Source organism: Rhodnius prolixus, unplaced genomic scaffold (genome assembly GCF_049639745.1).
Source record: "Rhodnius prolixus isolate KJV_2025 unplaced genomic scaffold, Rpr scaffold_2, whole genome shotgun sequence".
Taxonomy (NCBI): domain Eukaryota; kingdom Metazoa; phylum Arthropoda; class Insecta; order Hemiptera; family Reduviidae; genus Rhodnius; species Rhodnius prolixus.
In genome coordinates this window covers 3202597-3224725 of record NW_027411592.1, presented here as the reverse complement: position 1 = coordinate 3224725, position 22129 = coordinate 3202597, and the positions used below count along the sequence as shown (strand labels likewise).

The 22129-nt window shown below is 29.6% G+C and overlaps 2 protein-coding genes across 11 annotated transcripts in view; one reads left to right on the top strand and one right to left on the bottom strand.

Annotated features, from left to right (window-relative positions):
• The window catches only part of LOC141450261 (uncharacterized), a 63762-nt gene that overhangs the window by 15063 nt on the left and 26570 nt on the right, over positions 1–22129 (top strand). For 7 of the 10 annotated variants that reach the window (XM_074120479.1, XM_074120484.1, XM_074120482.1 and 4 more), the window contains 2 exons: positions 890–992; positions 1709–10789. In XM_074120479.1, coding sequence (XP_073976580.1) covers positions 890–992; positions 1709–1945 — 340 coding nt within the window. In that variant the 3' untranslated portion in view covers positions 1946–10789. Of the gene's footprint in view, positions 1–889; positions 993–1489; positions 1589–1708; positions 10790–22129 lie in introns of those variants that run through there. The other 3 variants (XR_012455993.1, XR_012455991.1, XR_012455992.1) reach the window with 2 other exon arrangements.
• On the bottom strand, positions 12926–13993 carry LOC141450270 (GPN-loop GTPase 3). Its single transcript, XM_074120510.1, has one exon. The coding sequence runs from the start codon at positions 13826–13828 to the stop codon at positions 12995–12997; it is 834 nt and encodes a 277-aa protein (XP_073976611.1). The 5' UTR covers positions 13829–13993; the 3' UTR covers positions 12926–12994.

The window sequence follows — 22129 nt, the reverse complement described above, 5'->3', positions numbered from 1 at the left end:
GGTGGGGTAGGCTTTCTCAAAAATGCTACTTTTGTTTAATTTACGATCTTGACATTTATATTATCGGGTCGAGGTATACAGCTCCTATTCCGATTTGAACAAAAAAAAAACAAGTTATCTAAGGTATTATTCAATTTTACCAAGATAATATGAGTAGGCATATATTATGTTGGTAAATTTCTAGAAGTGGCCGGAAGTGGAACTCCTAGACGATTCTTTTCTTACCTTTCGTATGTTTACTCAAGAAGAAGAAGAAGACCCATCATTTCTGTCGGAGATTCTTTGATAGAAGAGAGTCTGAATTGAATTTAATAGAATCTGGGAAGTAGAGAGAACACACATCGTTCTCATGCTGCTTTATATTAAATAAAAGATATAGTAGATATAGTAGATAAAAGTACTGAGTCCTTTTATAACACTGGCTTTATACTATAATTATACCGTTACTATAACATTGGAACTGCCTTTACTTTAGCTGCTCATTTGGCGTTCTTAAGATTACCGCAGCTTAACAACGTGACGATCAATACTTACACCACGATACTCTCATCAATACACTTCAGGGCTATCAGAGATGATGTTCAGCCGGCAGTTCATTAAATACCCACATATTATTTATTACACTTTTTACAAACCTACATTCTACTAATCCGATTCTTAAGGGAGTTACAAAAGATCTTTAAAGTGTATTTTGTTTAAGGCAATTCCATTAGTACATACATTAAAATGAAATACTGTTATTGTAGTAAAGATAACTGCTAACTGTATTTAGTGAACATTAGTACTTGTGTAAATATATATATGAGTTAAAACTTCAGGAAATTTATTATTAATAATTGCATTATTTTTAATGATATTATTTTTTATTGTATTTTTTGTATTTTCCCAGATCTTCTCATTCTCCAGCTACGAGTGTATTCTCATCAAACAGTAGTTCTTTGTATAGTCATAGCACTATTGCGCAGTCGCAACAGCTTGCGCAACAACCGCAGGTAAATCATTCATTGTTAATATTTTTCTAAAATTCAATTAATCGAAATAAAAAAAATCAAATAAAAAATTAATTCAACTTGAAAAACTAGTTATGGGTAATATTCCATTTTTAAAGTGAATTTTAGGGTCGCTTAAATCTATGGCATTTCCGGTTGGTCAGTTTTTTTTCCGGAAGCTTTTCGTAAATTATCAAATTTCAACTTGCTGCGATTTTTCGTTTTTGAGTCGTACTAACCAACACTTACTGATAGAGACGTGCTCGCTCACATGTTGATCAATTAGTAAAAACCAGGAGCCTTCAAAACTAGGGGGAATTTTAGGGGAAAACTCCTTGTCGAAAATTTCTACGATTGTGTAATAATTCCTGTTATCTAGTATAGTAAGAGAAACGAATAATATTAACTGATATAAAACAAAATGCATTGAACATTAAGGTGCAGAAATTAACGCTTTTCTTCCTAACGTCCTTATTAATGCACCTTCCACCTTCTAACAGGTGTGAACCTGACAGATGGAAAAAAAAAACGGTTCAAAAGATTGTGTAAGGTTGAAAAAAACTGATGTATGATGGAAGTTGATCAGTCTGTTCGACGAGGTAAAATTCTTACATCAGTCATGAATTAAGAATTTTTTTTTATTGCACTGCTTTAAAATATTTTAGTGTTTAAGCGATATTCTTTTATAATTCAATGAATGTTGTTCTTTTATTGAATAGGTTGTAATAAGGCGGGATGTTATCTCTGAGTTGAGCCACCATACAGGATCTGTGGCTACATCCCAACCGCCTACGCTAGTGCCTGCTAATCAATCATTAGGTAGTGGAGGCGGCGGCAGTGTGGGGGGAACCAACACTGGAGGCGGTAACAGTGCTGCCTCCGGAGCAGGACCTCCTTCAATCCAGTCTCAACAGCCACCACAACAGCCTGTTGGCGTCGCTACAAGACCTAGCTGATCCCGTCGTCGACGTTCTAGTTCTACTACTACTACTACTACTACTACTACTACTACTGCTCCATCATCATCATCGTCATCATCATCATCATCATCATCATCATCAACTACATCAACAACAACTACATCAACAACAACTTCATCAACCTTGCAGCTCCAACATTGCAGACTGAGGTCTTCGGCCTTGCTCTACCTCATTAACCAACTTGGTCCGGCTCTGCCAAATGGTCATTAGTTATTTATTAGACAAGACAAAAATTTTAGAGAAAAGGACAGTCGGTATACTTACGCTGCTATAATGTTTTTTCTAGTCTTGATTAATTCGCTACCTTTTTTTAATTGCAACTTATTCCATCAATTTTTTTCTCTTTAAGATTAGGAGAGGCTATTTAAGGTGTTTCTTGTTTCATTTGTTATCACTTTTATTAAATTATTTTATTTATTTATTTATTTTTATAAAAGCATCATGGGCACCCGTAAAAAAAAAAAAAATTTAAACGGAGTGGGCTGGGCGGTAAGCCTTTTTTTCTGCTTTAGTTTCGTATTTTCGGTATCCACTTTTATGTATTCATCTGCTTTTCTTCCCTGAGCTACCAACAATCACCATTGTCGCATTCTTGTGATTACATTCACAACTGTAACTGTATGCATGTGATTATGTCTTTGTACAGGAGAGGGTGCTTTTAAAAATACATGTGGAAGGCGTTAAACGTTTTCTCTCTGTCGTTTACAATTTTTTTTAAATCGTGAATATATGATAGTTAATGAATATCGATATATTCTCTATCATTATGCTCTGCTCTTAAAGATAAAAATTCTTTTAATTTATTTTGTAAAGGTAGTAAACCAAAAACGGAATGATTATGATTAGATCGCAACCTATTTTATTGTATAACAATTTGTACCATTTTCAATTAGATAAATCGGCCACCGTTATCTTTATTATTGTACTATTGCCAACATTTTTGGTAATCAATCGGCCAAGATTGAATTTTAAATTAAAAAAATCGACACAATTGAGGCGTAAATTACGTTTATTTTAAAGACAACGTCTACATCTGCATACTTGGCGCTAAAATATAGAGTAACAAAGTAATGTCAATATTAGTTTAAAAACATTTGTTTAAAACATTTCAGTAGCATGCTACTCGTGATTTCGTTTTTTTATATATATATATATATATATATATATATATATATATATATATATATATAACATTGTACTTGAATTTGTACCATTGTACACGGAAACAAATCAATTGAAAACGCGTTTGTTTAATGCAAATATATCTGTCAATTAGATGTGACTCGTCAAACATCAATTACTTTATTGAAAAGCATAGCTCTTCATCATGCTTTTGGAGTTTATAATGTATGCTATTTAGAGATCGTAGAGAAATTTAAAAAAAAAAACAAGTTTTGAAAAACCAATTTGATCATGAAAACGATCTATTCAAATTTAAATTTAAAAAACAACAAGCATTTTTTTGTTTACACATATATTTAAATCTAATTTCATTGTTAAAGAACCTTTTCATAGTTTTTCACAATTTTCCTCCATGAATGCGCATCCAACGATACTTTTCTTTCTTTTCATAGAATAAGGATAGCCAGCACAAATTCCCAACGCTGCTTCACCACATTCAAGCATGCTTTATTTTTTTATATCGAATGTGTTTTTTTGTGTGAATTGTTAAAAGTTTCCATTCTGATGTTATTTATTATTTTTACCTTTGAAAAAAGAACGAATATTATTTAAATTTGAAGAACTTTACAGGTTATTCTGAGGAGATCTGTCATTACTCATTCTGTATTCTGTGAAAATTTTCAAAAAGGATGTTATGTTGCGTGCGCTTCTTGGTTAAAATCTAATCGTACTACAATTCATTACCTAATAATTGTTTACATTATACAAAATATACTGTTGAAAGAATAGTAGAACAATTGAATGAATTCTTCTGCTTCCAAATGATAAAATTCTCAGTTTGTCTCATGTTGCAAACTACGATTTCTAATCAATAAGGCCTTGGTACAAGACATTTTTTTTCCCACAATCTCACCCGTCCATTATAGGACATCCTGTAGGTTTCTATGACTATACAGAGGTACAAGGCAGAACCATTTGCCAGTGGGAAGCACTTAAATGACGCCATATCTCCAGCCAAGATCTTGAACTTAGCAGGCTTGACAGTCTAGGATACGTAACTTAAAAGTAACGATAAAAACCCTATTCATAGATAAATTTTATTTTGTGATCCATTTCTGTCTACGATGTCTGATCCATTTAGTTCGATGTAAAACTTGGTGATTTTTAAATTTAATTCTATTGAATAATTTATCATTATTTTTTAAAAAAAATGAGTAAATCAAAAATATTTGCTTGCAAAGAAAATGAAAAAGCTAAAAACAAAACAATCACTGTGGAGATACATAAAATATTTTATGCAAAAATTAAAGAATTGAGGAGGAAAGACAATATTGGTTACTGACAATTTATAATCTGGAATCAGTTAATAGATTTTTGGACAAATCTACTTTCTTTAAGATTGAGCAAGATAAAATTCTTATTGACTAAAATATTTAATACTTAATTAATTAATTTTAATTTTTTTACATTTAATAAATAGTGCATTTTATTCAATATTATTGTTTTATTAAATTTTTCTTTATATTTTTTCTTGCATACTTTCATAATTGAATTTAGAGCGTGTACTTACCTTTTTTTTTTTTTAAACTGTCGAATTATTCTCCAACCACACTAGGTAAATATTCATTGGTTTTATTGTTTACGGCGGCCCATGTAACCTACTGTATAATTAATTACATATAACATAACCTTATACAAAGAATTTCAATCAAAAAATCTAGTATTTCTGTTATTTATCTTTTTATTATTATTTTTTTGCTTGGTTAAGAAATTAGATTTGCTTTTTCACGTTATTATCATGTTTTTTATTTCAATTTTAGTTTTCTGTGATACTTTTATTTTTTTGTCTTTGTTAGTTTTCCTTTTATGAAATATACATGTATGCATTATTATTATTACTATTTATTATTATTACTATTATTATTATTATTATTATTATTATTATTATTATTATTATTATTATCTTTCAGTGATTGTGTGCGCGTGTTCGATATTTTTCTTCTAATTTTCCAGACGATCCTACAATTGTTTTCATTGGATAGTCCTTCTATTTTTTTTTTATTTATCAAATTTTTTTCGCCATAAGTGTGGTAGAAAAACGGATATATGTAGATGGCAATAGTTTTTAGAGAGAGGTTTTACTTTGCTGTTTTATCATTTGGTAGATGGAACGGTTTTCAACCATTTCACACCTGCGGACCGCGACAAAAATGGTAATATTTCGCGAACCGCGAAGGTAAATTTTCATTTTATACTTAAACTGCTTAATAGTTGATGCAAGTGAATCAAAAATCAAATTAAACATCAAAAAGTAGGTTCTAAGAATATTAGAATCGGTAGCTTAAATTGAAGCCATTTGAACTAAAAGCGTTCTGTATTTTTTCTTTTAAAAAGACGTTTTATAATTTTAAAGGTAAACCTAAAGATATAAACAATTAGCTTAACTAAAACAGCCTGGAGTGTTTGTTTTTCTACTAATTTTTTGGCAGTCTCTTAAATGATTTCTTTTTTTAAATTACTTTTAGACTATGACCGAATATGAACGGACTCATGGCGATACGAAACGTGTTTTTGATAGAAACAATAGAACAGCTTTTTTAACTGGAATGTGTTTTTTTTTTATAATCGACCAATTACACAATCGAAGATGAATCTATGAAATCGTTTAAAGAAGATTGAATATTAGAATCTTATTCTGGATAGTTAATAGTTCCTAAGTTATTAGTATTTATTTATAGAATGTTTTAGTCAAAAATTAAAAAAAAAAAAATTAGTAAATCTCAAAATGGAGTAATTATTTTTTAGTAAAGTACTTATATTGAAGTTAGGAACAAACATTTTTTAATTCTGTTATATTTATTGTTTAAAACACATTTTTCATGCATAGACACTTTTAGGAACCTGAAATCGAAAGAATTAGTTCGTGCAATTATTATTTGATCTTAGATCTTTTATTCATTCATATTAAACAAATTTCAGAGTCTGAAAGAGTAATTAATAAAAATTATCCCAGTTAAGTATAAAAATACGTGGTTATTTTAATTATGTTATACTTTGAAGTGCATGGATTATTGCAATTGAAAAAGTTAGGGATTGAATTAGTTAAAACTTGGACTTGAACTTAGGTTTGGTCTTCATTTTGTTACTCTAGATTTGCTATCTGAACATTTTGAAAACTTTAAAACTAATAATTGCTGTTGATAAAAGGATTACTGTATTCTTAAAAAATATTTTCTGTTGATTAATTTGATACATATTTGTAGTAATACACATGCCAATTCAAAGCAGCCCTTAAACTGAAGTTTTAACCGTAAATTCCTTCCACTATACAAAATCGTATTTTGTCACGGAAGATTAAAGAACACTTAAGATTAGTTGGGTGGGTATCATCTTACATGTATTATTCCTGCTTAGTAAAAATTAATCGTCTGGAAAAAGAATAAACTGCAGAGGCATCTCTCTCTCTCCACCAAATCAATCAGCTGGTTTTTATTGCTGAAACAGATAAATCATTGTAAATATTATTATTAAAAAAGAATAATTAAAAAATTCGAGTAACCCTTCTAACCAAATATTGCCAAGTGTCCTTAATAAAATTTAAAACAAACTCCGTGTAGAATTAAAAATAAATAATATTACCGATTTATTAGCATTCTATCTGAATAAATAATTTATGTATTTTAAAACGCAGCGTAGCAACCGACTTTGCAAGTGTTTCGTAACAAAAAGAAATAAATGATAAACTAGTTTTTATTACTGCCATTAAATTAAAAATATTCTTTCTTCCTTTTTTCTAATTGAATTTTAAACATTTTCTTTTGCATTCTTATGTAAATATTGATATTTTTAGTAGAAAGCAAAATAAAAGTCATGCACGAAGTTAGGCCTAAAAGAATTTTGAATTTGTACAAAGATTTTTCTCTGTTGTGTATATATTTATTGTGTATTATACAATTTACAATTTAGGCGGGATTTAATTTTTTCTTTTTATTTATATATATATATTTTGTGGGGTGGCTTGTAGTGAAATGTGGAAGAGGTTATTGTTTGGTTCTTTGTTTTATTTTTATTAATATTTTCCCCCCCTTATTATTATATATATAATTAAATCATCGTGATTTTGTTAAACTTACATTTCAGGAAAATTTAGTTGAAAAACTTTTCAAATGTGCATGTGTTAGTTGGGATAAAACGTTTTATTTTAATGAATCTGTGCTCTTTTAGTGGAGATAAGGATTTATTTTCGTTAATAGAATTATTGTATTCCATTCGTTTCATGTCAAAGCAGTGCTAGAAATAATTTACTTGTACATTTTCTGCGTGTGCGTGTGTGTATGCAATTTTATTGATTAGATTGATCAGTGTTATTTGTACAGATTTGTTTTGCTTGTGTTAGTTATGTATATTTCAGGAAACAAAGTTATTGAAGGGGCCAAAATTTGGTATATTGCTCCTGGGAAAATGTCGGTCAGTTTCTCCTGTAGTAATTTTAAAGGTTTTTTAAAATTTAATTTTCTATTTGTTAAAGACGTTTGTCTTGTCTTCGAATAAAACTGCAATATAATTAAACGTGTAACAATTTAATCTCTGTCGCTCAGTGAAAGTGCATAGGACGACGCCACAACCCTCTAGCATTAAAAAGCAGATCATTCTCTGAACAGGCTGTTTTCAAGGCGGCTTAAAATCTTATCTTTTGTTTTGAAAGAAATATTTCTTACTATTCTGAGTACACACCACGAGAAGAAGGCTAACTTTAGCTTAACTTTAGAATTAGTGAATGTTTTTCGGTGTTGTATGTGTTTAATTCGAGGCGAACTCTCATCTGAGGACTTCTAGGTGCCCAATACATTCTCAGGGCAGTGCCGGCGGTTACGTACAATATTATTTTCATCACTAGAAGTTCCAAGGACGATAAAAAAATGTAAGGGTATCCAGTAGGACTCGAACGCTAGCTTGACGTTTCTTTAATCCAGAACATCATCACATGGTGATGTAAATGATTCTATGTTTACTGTTAGTTCAACAAAAAATCCACGTTAAGGTTATAGGCTTACAGAACTTTTCAGACATTCGAAATTCAGCCCATGCTCATTCTTATCTGATCTGTGAATCTGTTACTCTTCTTACTGCTAGATTCTGGTAAAAAAATATTTTTGGCTAAAGTATTCGATGGCGGCCATCTAAATGAGCTCCCAATTCAGTACAACTTGAAATATTTGTTTCCAGTACGCTATTTCTGGTCTTTCGGACGCACATTGCCGAATTAATTTATAGCGCATGATAGTGAGTTTTTTTTTTAAGGCGAATTTGAGGTTAAAATGATTCGTAGATTCCGGAAGTGAGTACCTCTCGACCCTGATATATATATATATATTCCGCACAGTAAAGGTTATTACAACCATACAAATTTTAATGACATTTTCCCAGAAGTTGGGATTCAAGGCACCGATTTCTTTTTGCAATTTAATGACCTGATAGTTACCTTTTTTGTTTAATTCCTTTATTAGTATTTTCTTTAATTTTTTTTTTTGTTTTATAAATACATTAACTTTGTTTTATTTTATAGTTTAGTAATAAAAGAAAAATTGCTGTTATTTACAATGTTTTAACGATTTGAATAGATCCTTCCCTGAAAGAGCATGATCTGTTTGCAAGTGTTTAAATTTATAATTACTTTTTTTATATGTATGCCACATATAAAATACCACAATCTACGAGCCTCTCCTTCTGTTGTAAAATCTTATTTTTCGCGTTATAAATTTAGAAGTAAATTTAAAGAAATCATTTTTAAAAAAGTAAGTTTTTTCATGAAATAAAAAGAAAAAAAAGCAAATTGTTTAGACTTTATTAATAAATGAAAAAGTACAAATGAGTGTTTTGGATTGGATGTCTTTTTTTTTCTTTTCTTTTTTTGTAAATTGAATTAAATGAAATAATTAATGCATAACATTTAAAAATATAAATAATAATAAAACACTTAAGACACTTTTTTATAATACAAAATTAAAAAGTTAACAAGGATGGAATGGGTCAATTATTGAAAGTATATACTTAAGTTTTTGTGAATTTAAATAAATTTTTGTTTGTAATCAGGTACTTCTTAATTAAGGTGATAAGTTAGAGCGAAGGCAGCAAATTAAGGTACTGTGTGTTCGATACCACAATAGATCTAGTACAATACCGAGTATACCCAGAATGTGATTGCCGGTCGTGGCTTTGGATTTTATGTGCATTAAATGAGAAATGTTCACTTCGTTTTTCCATACCCGATTGATAGTTGGACATTAAGCAGGTCTCAAATTATAGATAGACCATACTTTGTTTTTTTTTTCACTTCTTAACGAATCAGTTCAGCTGACATACTCTAAGTGGTAAGAAAGAATTGATGGGTATTGATAGGTGGACTAACTTTGTTTGTAGCTTTGTAGTATCGAGATTTTTTTGTGATCCTCTTTTTTTTATTTTTATGATGGACGTTTGATTAATATGGCGTTCAGTCTTATATTGTTCCCACGATGATGGTAAGATGGTATGTTTTGTGCCATGAAAAATTGGATGGGTACAAACTACCAGGGCGCAACCATTTGTAGATCAATTATACACCCTCCTAGTGACAATTAGAATCTGCAGAATCCCTTTTAAATCAGTCTTGAGAAGTCCGTAAGTTTCTAAAAAAAGTATTAGGAAGAATATGTACTGTCTGTCCTCCTCCACAACTGGCCAGTAGTCATTGTAGTCAGTGAAATTTCTGGGAATGTTTTATCAGATTTTTTGAAATCGCAGATAGTTTCTATTGACCGGATTCAAACTTAAACTGGTAGTAAAAAAAAAAGGGTAACCTAAGAAACTTTTTTGTAAAGTTGATAAAAATAAGACTTGTCCCTGTCATATACGACCATAGTTTGTTAGAGCTGATGGTAAAAGAAGATGATTTGCCCATAAAGTAAAATATTAATTGTATTTTAAGCTGGGAGTTTCATTCTTTTATTTATTGATAACCTCTCTACAAATACGTCACCAAGAAAAAAGGTGATTTAAAAAATAAAAAATAGTGAAAATTTACTTTCTCTTAGGTAAGGGCAAGTACGAACATGTCAATTTTTCTACTTTTTGAGGATCTCCGGAGTCCAAAAAAATGCGTTTTTAGAAAATTATCTGCCTGTGTGTGGCACAAAATATCTCAAATTCCAAAAAATAATTGGAAGCTGCGAACTAAATCGTTCACTACTTCCGTTTCTGTATTTATCACTTTTCTGTGACTTTGTCGAAAATAGCTGCTCTTACGGATTATTCCAAACTTGCGTGTCCTACTTAAACGTAGGCATTACTTTTATTTTTTGGAACATTTTTTTTTCTTTTAGGGCACTATGAGGATAGAAGTATGAAATATTTTTTTAAAATTTGGAGTTGTAAAATTCAATAAGTTGGAACGTTGCAGTAGGAGAATATCGTGTGAGCGTTCAAGATATTGTTGCTTCAAGTATTTCGAGAGTCTCCAAGTCCTGGACCTGGAGACAGGTGGAGAACTTATTAAAAACTATTTCATTAAATGAGGAGTACCTGAAACCTTTCTTTTTTTTAAAAAAAATAAAATAAAATTTAAGTAAATTATAACCTAGACTGAACTCTTATTTAATTGGGAACAAAAGTTTAATTGCTGATTTTTTTATTATGAATTTTACATTTTTTTAAAATAATTATTGTTTACTTTTATTTATTATTTTTTAAATGCTCAAAATGTTTTTTTTTCTCTCCCTTTATAATATTTTTTTTTTCGCTCTCCACTTATGTTTTTTCATAATTTTTTGATTTCTTTTTATAATTTGTGTACAGATGTTTGTTTTATTTTGATTATTATATAAATAAAATAAACTGAACAGTTTTATTAGTTATTAAAAGAAATAAATATTGAATAAATAAGGAACTTCTTGTACCATAATATTGAATGAAAAATAAAAGAAAACAATTAAATTGGAAGTAAAATAATAATTATGGATAGTAATTGAATTTATTATTATAATCGAATTGTTAAAATAATTAAAAAAAAAGTAAAAAAGTTTGCATTTTATTTTAAAAAAATCCTCGAATGTTTTTTAAAATAATTTTTTAACTCTAGATACAATGTGCCGAATAGAATTAATCTCCTCAAAGCAGAAGTCTGGAAATACCGGACAATCTCCTTAACTCTTCAAATCAAGATCCTGTTTCGATTAATTGCAGCCAATTTCTTTAAAGGATGAACCTATTTCTAGAAATGGCTTCCTAACCTATAATTTCAGGAGCATCTGTTGAAAAACCAATAACCATCTCACGATCTGTCGTACACAATCCAGGGACGGTCTTCCCTAATTAAATTGCATCAACCGTCAATACCTATGGAATAAATTCCACCACGTCTGAAAGCTCGAAGATTGACCAACGGCAGATTGTGTTCAAAATATGAGAAATTCCTACTACACAGTTGGCAAGTATGTACAATTTCCTTATTAACTGGAAATTCCTAATAAAACTGGCTCCCAGGCTAGATTATTGGTATTGGTAGAGATGCAGCTTCAAAGGAAGTTGATGAAAGGAAGATAATGTAGTTGTGAAACTTAATATGCACCTTCAAAGTAGTCAAAACTGCCCTGTTTCCGGAAGAGTGTATGATTGATCGTCAATTTAACTAATTCCAAACCTAGTGAAACCCATTAGTTTGATTAATTTATCGCATTTATTCATAATTTATAAATGTTAATGCAACTTTATAGGCAGATTACCTCAGTAAAAATTAAAAAAAACAGTTATTCTTCATTCCTGTTACATCTCTGGGTAATCTAAGCGTTCATTCTTATCATACATAGTAACAATAAAAAATATCTATTGCAGATTATTCTTCAGCTTCTCTAACTTACCTTCTCTCTTTTCTTGATATAGTTTAAAATGACTGAATTTGGTTTATTTGATGAATAGCTAGGAGATGGTTTTATAAGCATGGTTTGTACCTTTATAAATTTAAAATAGTAAACAGGATTATTATTAAGTCCCAGCATCTTCTTGGTGGAAATAATGGCTAGAGGAACATCAGCAATGGACTCTGGCAAGGCAGGATCCTGCATTAAAGTTCCTTTAATGGGCCTTTTGTGGGTTAAACAAGTTTTCTCCGAAAAAGAGAATGTCATTGGAGCTATACATTCAGGAGTGTGAGTAACTTCCTAAATCTGAGGCAGGTAAATATCTGTCTGGGCCACCTCTATAACTACCGATCCGAAGCAAGTCTACGTCGATTCAGAGGGCACCTAAACAATCTAAGTGTAAACACGTGATTGCATCTACAAGGCTCTGCGGGGAAATGGTGAAGACTCTAAAAAAAAATCATGAATTGAGATGTCCATCAATCAAATATGTGGAAGACTTAGCACTTACCATCAGGTTCTAAGATTACCACCATCTTGATTCAATCAGGCTGATGTAAACAAGCAATCTCATCTGGAATTAACTGGGAGGTACGTTGGTTGATCTACGTTAAAAGAAAATTATGACAAATTTTAAAGGTTGTAATGAATAACTCCGAATCATTTTGAGTTATTATCAGTGGACTAGCCATTACTACAGACACCTAGTCGTCCCTAAGGGCACGCCTGTATACTGCAGGACAGTTCCACCAACGAATAAGCCCAGCTAAATCATTTTAACAACTAACGAATTTACAGTTTACGTACAAATCTATTGATAGAACAAAAGCTGTCTTGATTTAGTGGAATGGGTGAACAGAAAAAACTTGCTCTTGGCCCACGAGTACTAAAAAAGGTGTCAGTAAAGGGTCCACTTAGTTTAGTGTACACTTAAAAAAAATGCTTTATATAAAATTTTTATTTGAAAAACAATTTATATTATTGTTGGTTATTTAGTGAAAATTAAATCTTAATCATCCACATTTTCATTATCCGGATCTGGGTAGTCGAAATCTCTCATTTTAACATCAGCTTCTTCGCCATACTGAATAATATTGTCAATTGTGAGTTGTAAGTCAGCCAGATTTTCCTCATTTTTCAAATTTAAAGGGATAAATCTAACTAAACTATAATCGTCTATAATTTTTCCTATGCTTTCTGTTAATTTTCTATACTTGCGATTCCAACGAGAATTGGATTCAACTTCACCGATAAGAGTATGAGGATCAGGGTCTAAATAACAATCTATCTTTGACCTAGCTGATTTACTCAACAAATCCATTTTACTTAGTACATTCACATGTGGCACTTCCAAATTCACCATCACAGAAAGTGCTGCCATTGTGCCGGACAAGAATTTCGTACCGTCAACCATGAACTGGCTATCAATCAAGAATACAGCACAAATGTGAAAGTTCATGTCCCTCAGCAGAGAGATAAACTGTTTCACTGTCGTCATATGTGTGTATAATTCTATTTGACCGGGACAATCAAATATAATATAATCATCATCATCCTCGCCCAGTTTATCTTTCAACCATTCTGGATTTTCTAAAAAATATTCCATACAAAAAACCAGAGCCCCATTTGGACCAAATTTTAAATCTTCATCTTCCATAGCATCATCAACGTGGATTAATTCACGAATATCTGCTAGTGGTTCGTAAGAAAAATATTCAGCAGCCGGATCTAGGTTTACCACTTCAATCACTTTTCTACAGGCGGCGAAATGTTGAACGACCGCAGCACAATAAGTGGATTTTCCACTACCGGCTGGACCAATAACTAGCTGAGCGTATCTCATGGTTAAAATCTACTAGAAACTATTAAACAGATTATAAACAACTTACTCACATCACTATCAACTTAGTTCAACATCACACGTCCTGTACGGTAACAAACTAAGAGGTTATAGTCACTCTTAAATACCTTATCAAACACCAATATTCCACCACATAGCCTCTTTTAATTCAACCTTTCCAAGTAATTGCAACGAATGCCGCTAGATAGCTTGATATACTATTTCTTTTGGAAAAATAGTGCATACCATGTTTTTGTTTTTCATATTCACTATAAAAGTTAAAATTTAAATAAAAAAGCAGTATTATTCACTGGCCTTGCGAACAAAAATAAAAAAATATGTAATCATTATAAAACGACGGGTAACTTATTTTATAACTTGAGCACAGGGGTGTCAAACTCGCGGCCCAAGATGAACATTTTTGCGGCCCAGTCAATATATCCGTCGCAAAGTCAAAATAAAATAGAAATGTGAATTAGAAACGAAACCAGCATATAAAATTATAATATACTTAATTTATAAACTATACGGATCATTTTAAATTGTACACGCGAAAATGTAAAATTTTAATTGGCTGAAATGGAGTCCGTTTAAGCTAAGCTCCCGAAATAGGAAAGATTTTAATGATTTCTTCATCTAATTGTAGAGAATTGTATTCTCCATAATTGATGTAAGTCGCTATGTTTTAGTCACAATAGTTAACGAGATATGGAAGGTTGTAATTTTAAGCAGTTGTATTTCGTTCAAATTTCAAATCTTTATATCTCTTTTTGTTTTGGTCAGACTTTATTGAATTCTTTATCGAATTGCTGAGAATAGTATTCTTTATAACAGGTATAAGTAGCAATGTTTTAGTGATAATAGTTATTAAGATATAGAGGGTTAAAGTTTTTGGGTTTTGCATTTGGTTCAAATTTCAATCAGTAATATCCGTTTTTCTATTAATCAGACTTTATTGAATTCTTTATCGAATTGCTGAGAATAGTATTCTTTATAACAGGTATAAGTAGCAATGTTTTAGTGATAATAGTTATTAAGATATAGAGGGTTAAAGTTTTTGGGTTTTGCATTTGGTTCAAATTTCAATCAGTAATATCCGTTTTTCTATTAATCAGACTTTATTGAATTCTTTATCAAATTGCTGAGTATAGTATTCTTTATAACAGGTATAAGTAGCAATGTTTTAGTGATAATAGTTATTAAGATATAGAGGGTTAAAGTTTTTGGGTTTTGCATTTGGTTCAAATTTCAATCAGTAATATCCGTTTTTCTATTAATCAGACTTTATTGAATTCTTTATCGAATTGCTGAGAATAGTATTCTTTATAACAGGTATAAGTAGCAATGTTTTAGTGATAATAGTTATTAAGATATAGAGGGTTAAAGTTTTTGGGTTTTGCATTTGGTTCAAATTTCAATCAGTAATATCCGTTTTTCTATTAATCAGACTTTATTGAATTCTTTATCGAATTGCTGAGAATAGTAATCTTTATAACAGGTATAAGTAGCAATGTTTTAGTGATAATAGTTATTAAGATATAGAGGGTTAAAGTTTTTGGGTTTTGCATTTGGTTCAAATTTCAATCACTAATATCCGTTTTTCTATTAATCAGACTTTATTGAATTCTTTATCGAATTGCTGAGAATAGTATTCTTTATAACAGGTATAAGTAGCAATGTTTTAGTGATAATAGTTATTAAGATATAGAGGGTTAAAGTTTTTGGGTTTTGCATTTGGTTCAAATTTCAATCACTAATATCCGTTTTTCTATTAATCAGACTTTATTGAATTCTTTATCGAATTGCTGAGAATAGTAATCTTTATAACAGGTATAAGTAGCAATGTTTTAGTGATAATAGTTATTAAGATATAGAGGGTTAAAGTTTTTGGGTTTTGCATTTGGTTCAAATTTCAATCACTAATATCCGTTTTTCTATTAATCAGACTTAATTGCATTCTTTATCAAATTGCTGAGAATAGTATTTTTTATAACAGGTATAAGTAGCAATGTTTTAATGACAATAGTTAATGAGATATAGAAGGTCAAAGTTTTGAGCAGTTGTATTTTGTTCAAATTTCAAGCCTTTATATCTCTTTTAGTATTGGTCAGATTTTAATGAATTCTTCACCAAATTGTAAAGAATAGTATTCTTTATAACTGCTAAATGTCGCTATACTTTAGTGACAATAAATAATGAGATTTTGAAGGTTAAAGTTTTGAGCAGTTGTATTTTATTCAAAATTCAAGCCTTTATATCTCTTTTCTTATTGGGCAGATTTTAATGAATTCTTTATCAAATTGTAGGGAATAGTATTCTTTATAACTGATATAAGTCACTATGTTTTAGTCACAATAGTTAATGAGATATTGAAGGTCAAAGTTTTGAGCAGTTGTATTTCGTTCAAATTTCAAACCTTTATATCTCTTTTTGTTTTGGTTAGATTTTAATGATTTATCCATCAAATTGTAGAGAATAGTATTCTTCATAATTGATGAAAGTCGCTATGTTTTAGTCACAATAGTTAACGAGATATGGAAGGTTGTAATTTTGAGCAGTTGTATTTCGTTCAAATTTCAAACCTTTATACCTCTTTTTGTTTTGCTCAGATTTTAATGAATTCTTCATCAAATTGTAAAGAATAATATTCTTTATAACTGATATAAGTCGCTATGTTTTAGTCACAATAGTTAACGAGATATGGAAGGTTGTAATTTTGAGCAGTTGTATTTTGTTCAAATTTCAAACCTTTATATCTCTTTTTGTTTTGGTCAGATTTTAATGAATTCTTCATCAAATTGTAGAGAATAGTATTCTTCATAATTGATGTAAGTCGCTATGTTTTAGTTACAATAGTTAACGAGATATGGAAGGTTAAAGTTTTGAGCAGTTGTATTTCGTTCAAATTTCAAACCTTTATACCTCTTTTTGTTTTGCTCAGATTTTAATGAATTCTTCATCAAATTGTAAAGAATAGTATTCTTTATAACTGATGTAAGTCGCTATGTTTTAGTTACAATAGTTAACGAGATATGGAAGGTTAAAGTTTTGAGCAGTTGTATTTCGTTCAAATTTCAAACCTTTATATCTCTGTTCGTATTGGTTAGATTTTAATGATTTCTTCATCAAATTGTAGAGAATAGTATTCCTCATAACTGATGTAAGTCGCTATGTTTTAGTCAGAATAGTTAATGAGATATTGAAGGTTAAAGTTTTGTGCAGTTGTATTTCGTTCAGATTTCAAACCTTCATATCTCGTTAACTATTGTGACTAAAACAGCGGTTTACATCAGTTATGAAGAATACAATTCTCTACAATTTGGTTTGAAAATTATAGTTTTGAGCAGTTGTATTTCGTTCAAATTTCAAACCTTAATATCTCTTTTTGTTTTGGTCAAATTTTAATGATTTCTTCATCAAATTGTAGAGAATAGTATTCTATATGACTGATATAAGTCGCTATGTTTTAGTGACAATAGTTAACGAGATATGGAAGGTTAAAGTTTTGAGCAGTTGTATTTCGTTCAAATTTCAAACCTTTATACCTCTTTTTGTTTTGCTCAGATTTTAATGAATTCTTCATCAAATTGTAAAGAATAGTATTCTTTATAACTGATGTAAGTCGCTATGTTTTAGTTACAATAGTTAACGAGATATGGAAGGTTAAAGTTTTGAGCAGTTGTATTTCGTTCAAATTTCAAACCTTTATATCTCTGTTCGTATTGGTTAGATTTTAATGATTTCTTCATCAAATTGTAGAGAATAGTATTCCTCATAACTGATGTAAGTCGCTATGTTTTAGTCAGAATAGTTAATGAGATATTGAAGGTTAAAGTTTTGTGCAGTTGTATTTCGTTCAGATTTCAAACCTTTATACCTCTTTTTGTTTTGCTCAGATTTTAATGAATTCTTCATCAAATTGTAAAGAATAATATTCTTTATAACTGATATAAGTCGCTATGTTTTAGTCACAATAGTTAACGAGATATGGAAGGTTGTAATTTTGAGCAGTTGTATTTTGTTCAAATTTCAAACCTTAATATCTCTTTTTGTTTTGGTTAGATTTTAATGATTTCTTCATCAAATTGTAGAGAATAGTATTCTATATGACTGATATAAGTCGCTATGTTTTAGTTACAATAGTTAACGAGATATGGAAGGTTAAAGTTTTGAGCAGTTGTATTTCGTTCAAATTTCAAACCTTTATACCTCTTTTTGTTTTGCTCAGATTTTAATGAATCCTTCATCAAATTGTAAAGAATAGTATTCTTTATAACTGATGTAAGTCGCTATGTTTTAGTTACAATAGTTAACGAGATATGGAAGGTTAAAGTTTTGAGCAGTTGTATTTCGTTCAAATTTCAAACCTTTATATCTCTGTTCGTATTGGTTAGATTTTAATGATTTCTTCATCAAATTGTAGAGAATAGTATTCCTCATAACTGATGTAAGTCGCTATGTTTTAGTCAGAATAGTTAATGAGATATTGAAGGTTAAAGTTTTGTGCAGTTGTATTTCGTTCAGATTTCAAACCTTCATATCTCGTTAACTATTGTGACTAAAACAGCGGTTTACATCAGTTATGAAGAATACAATTCTCTACAATTTGGTTTGAAAATTATAGTTTTGAGCAGTTGTATTTCGTTCAAATTTCAAACCTTAATATCTCTTTTTGTTTTGGTCAAATTTTAATGATTTCTTCATCAAATTGTAGAGAATAGTATTCTATATGACTGATATAAGTCGCTATGTTTTAGTGACAATAGTTAATGTGATATATAAGGTCAAAATTTTGAGCAGTTGTATTTTGTTCAAATTTCAAACCTTTATATCTCTTTTCGTATTGGTCAGATTTTAATGATTTCTTCATCTAATTGTAGAGAATAGTATTCTTCATAACTGATGTAAGTCGCTATGTTTTAGTCATAGTAGTTAACGGGATATGGAAGGTTGTAATTTTGAGCAGTTGTATTTCGTTCAAATTTCAAACCTTTATATCTCTTTTCGTATTGGTTAGATTTAATGATTTCTTCATCAAATTGAAGAGAATAGTATTCTTCATAATTGATGTAAGTCGCTATGTTTTAGTGACAATAGTTAATGAGATATATAAGGTCAAAATTTTGAGCAGTTGTATTTTGTTCAATTTTCAAACCTTTATATCTCTTTTCGTATTGGTCAGATTTTAATGATTTCTTCATCAAATTGTAGAGAATAGTATTTTTTATAACAGGTATAAGTAGCAATGTTTTAATGACAATAGTTAATGAGATATAGAAGGTCAAAGTTTTGAGCAGTTGTATTTTGTTCAAATTTCAAGCCTTTATATCTCTTTTAGTATTGGTCAGATTTTAATGAATTCTTCACCAAATTGTAAAGAATAGTATTCTTTATAACTGCTAAATGTCGCTATACTTTAGTGACAATAAATAATGAGATTTTGAAGGTTAAAGTTTTGAGCAGTTGTATTTTGTTCAAAATTCAAGCCTTTATATCTCTTTTCTTATTGGGCAGATTTTAATGAATTCTTTATCAAATTGTAGGGAATAGTATTCATTATAACTGATATAAGTCACTATGTTTTAGTCACAATAGTTAATGAGATATTGAAGGTCAAAGTTTTGAGCAGTTGTATTTCGTTCAAATTTCAAACCTTTATATCTCTTTTTGTTTTGGTTAGATATTAATGATTTCTTCATCAAATTGTAGAGAATAGCATTCTATATGACTGATATAAGTCGCTATGTTTTAGTCACAATAGTTATAGAGATATGGAAGGTTAAAGTTTTGAGCAGTAATATTTCGTTCAAATTTCAAACCTTTATATCTATTTTTGTTTTGGTCAGATATTAATGATTTCTTCATCAAATAGTAGAGAATAATATTTCTTATAACTTACGTAAGTTGCTATGTTTTAGTGACAATAGTTAACGAGATATAGAAGGTCAAAGTTTTGAGCAGTTGTATTTTGTTCAAATTTCAAGCCTTTATTTCTCTTTTCGAATTGATAAGATTTTAATGAATTCTTCATCAAATTGTAGGGAATAGTATTCTTTATAATTGATATAAGTCGCTATGTTTTAGTGACAATAGTTAATGAGATATATAAGGTCAAAGTTTTGAGCAGTTGTATTTTGATCAAATTTCAAACCTTTATATCTCTTTTCGTATTGGTCAGATTTTAATGATTTCTTCATCTAATTGTAGAGAATTGTATTCTCCATAATTGATGTAAGTCGCTATGTTTTAGTTACAATAGTTAACGAGATATTGAAGGTTAAAGTTTTGAGCAGTTGTATTTCGTTCAAATTTCAAACCTTTATACCTCTTTTTGTTTTGGTCTGATTTTAATGAATTCTTCATCAAATTGTAAAAAATAGTATTCCTTATAACTGACGTAACTCGCTATGTTTTAGTCACAATAGTTAATGAGATATAGAAGGTCAAAGTTTTGAGCAGTTGTATTTCGTTCAAATTTCAAACCTTTATATCTCTTTTTTTTTTGGTCAGATTTTAATGAATTCTTCATCAAATTGTAAAGAATAGTATTCTTTATAACTGATATAAGTCGCTATGTTTTAGTCACAATAGTTAACGAGATATGGAAGGTTGTAATTTTGAGCAGTTGTATTTTGTTCAAATTTTAAACCTTTATATCTCTTTTTGTTTTGGTCAGATTTTAATGAATTCTTCATCAAATTGTAAAGAATAGTATTCTTTATAACTGATATAAGTCGCTATGTTCTAGTGACAATAGGTAATGAGATATATAAGGTCAAAGTTTTGAGCAGTTGTATTTTGTTCAAATTTCAAACCTTTATATCTCTTTTCGTATTGGTCAGATTTTAATGATTTCTTCATCTAATTATAGAGAATCGTATTCTTCATAACTGATGTAACTCGCTATGTTTTAGTCACAGTAGTTAACGGGATATGGAAGGTTGTAATTTTGAGCAGTTGTATTTCGTTCAAATTTCAAACCTTTATATCTCTTTTTGTTTTGGTCAGATTTTAATGAATTCTTTATCAAATTGTAGGGAATAGTATTCTTTATAACTGATATAAGTCGCTATGTTTTAGTCACAATAGTTAATGTGATATGGAAGGTTAAAATTTTGAGCAGTTGTATTTCGTTCAAATTTCAAACCTTTATATCTCTTTTCGTATTGGTTAGATTTTAATGATTTCTTCATCAAATTGTAGAGAATAGTATTCTTCATATTTGATTTAAGTCGCTATGTTTTAGTCACAATAGTTAATGTGATATATAAGGTCAAAATTTTGAGCAGTTGTATTTTGTTCAAATTTCAAACCTTTATATCTCTTTTCGTATTGGTCAGATTTTAATGATTTCTTCATCTAATTGTAGAGAATAGTATTCTTCATAACTGATGTTAGTCGCTATGTTATAGTCACAATAGTTAATGAGATATTGAAGGTTAAAGTGTTGAGCAGTTGTATTTCGTTCAAATTTCAAACCTTCATATCTCTTTTTCTTTTGGTCAGATTTTAATGAATTCTTTATCAAATTGTAGGGAATAGTATTCTTTATAACTGATATAAGTCGCTATGTTTTAGTCACAATAGTTAATGTGATATAGAAGGTCAAAGTTTTGAGCAGTTGTATTTTGTTCAAATTTCAAGCCTTTATTTCTCTTTTCGAATTGATGAGATTTTAATGAATTCTTCATCAAATTGTAGGGAATAGTATTCTTTATAATTGATATAAGTCGCTATGTTTTAGTGACAATAGTTAATGAGATATATAAGGTCAAAGTTTTGAGCAGTTGTATTTTGATCAAATTTCAAACCTTTATATCTCTTTTCGTATTGGTCAGATTTTAATGATTTCTTCATCTAATTGTAGAGAATTGTATTCTCCATAACTGATGTAAGTCGCTATTTTTTAGTCACAATAGTTAACGAGATATGGAAGGTTATAATTTTGAGCAGTTGTATTTTGTTCAAATTTCAAACCTTTATATCTCTTTTTGTTTTGGTCAGATTTTAATGAATTCTTCATCAAATTGTAAGGAATGGTATTCTTCATAATTGATGTAAGTCGCTATGTTTTAGTTACAATAGTTAACGAGATATGGAAGGTTAAAGTTTTGAGCAGTTGTATTTCGTTCAAATTTCGAACCTTTATACCTCTTTTTGTTTTGGTCAGATTTTAATGAATTCTTCATCAAATTGTAAAAAATAGTATTCCTTATAACTGACGTAACTCGCTATGTTTTAGTCACAATAGTTAATGAGATATAGAAGGTCAATGTTTTGAGCAGTTGTATTTCGTTCAAATTT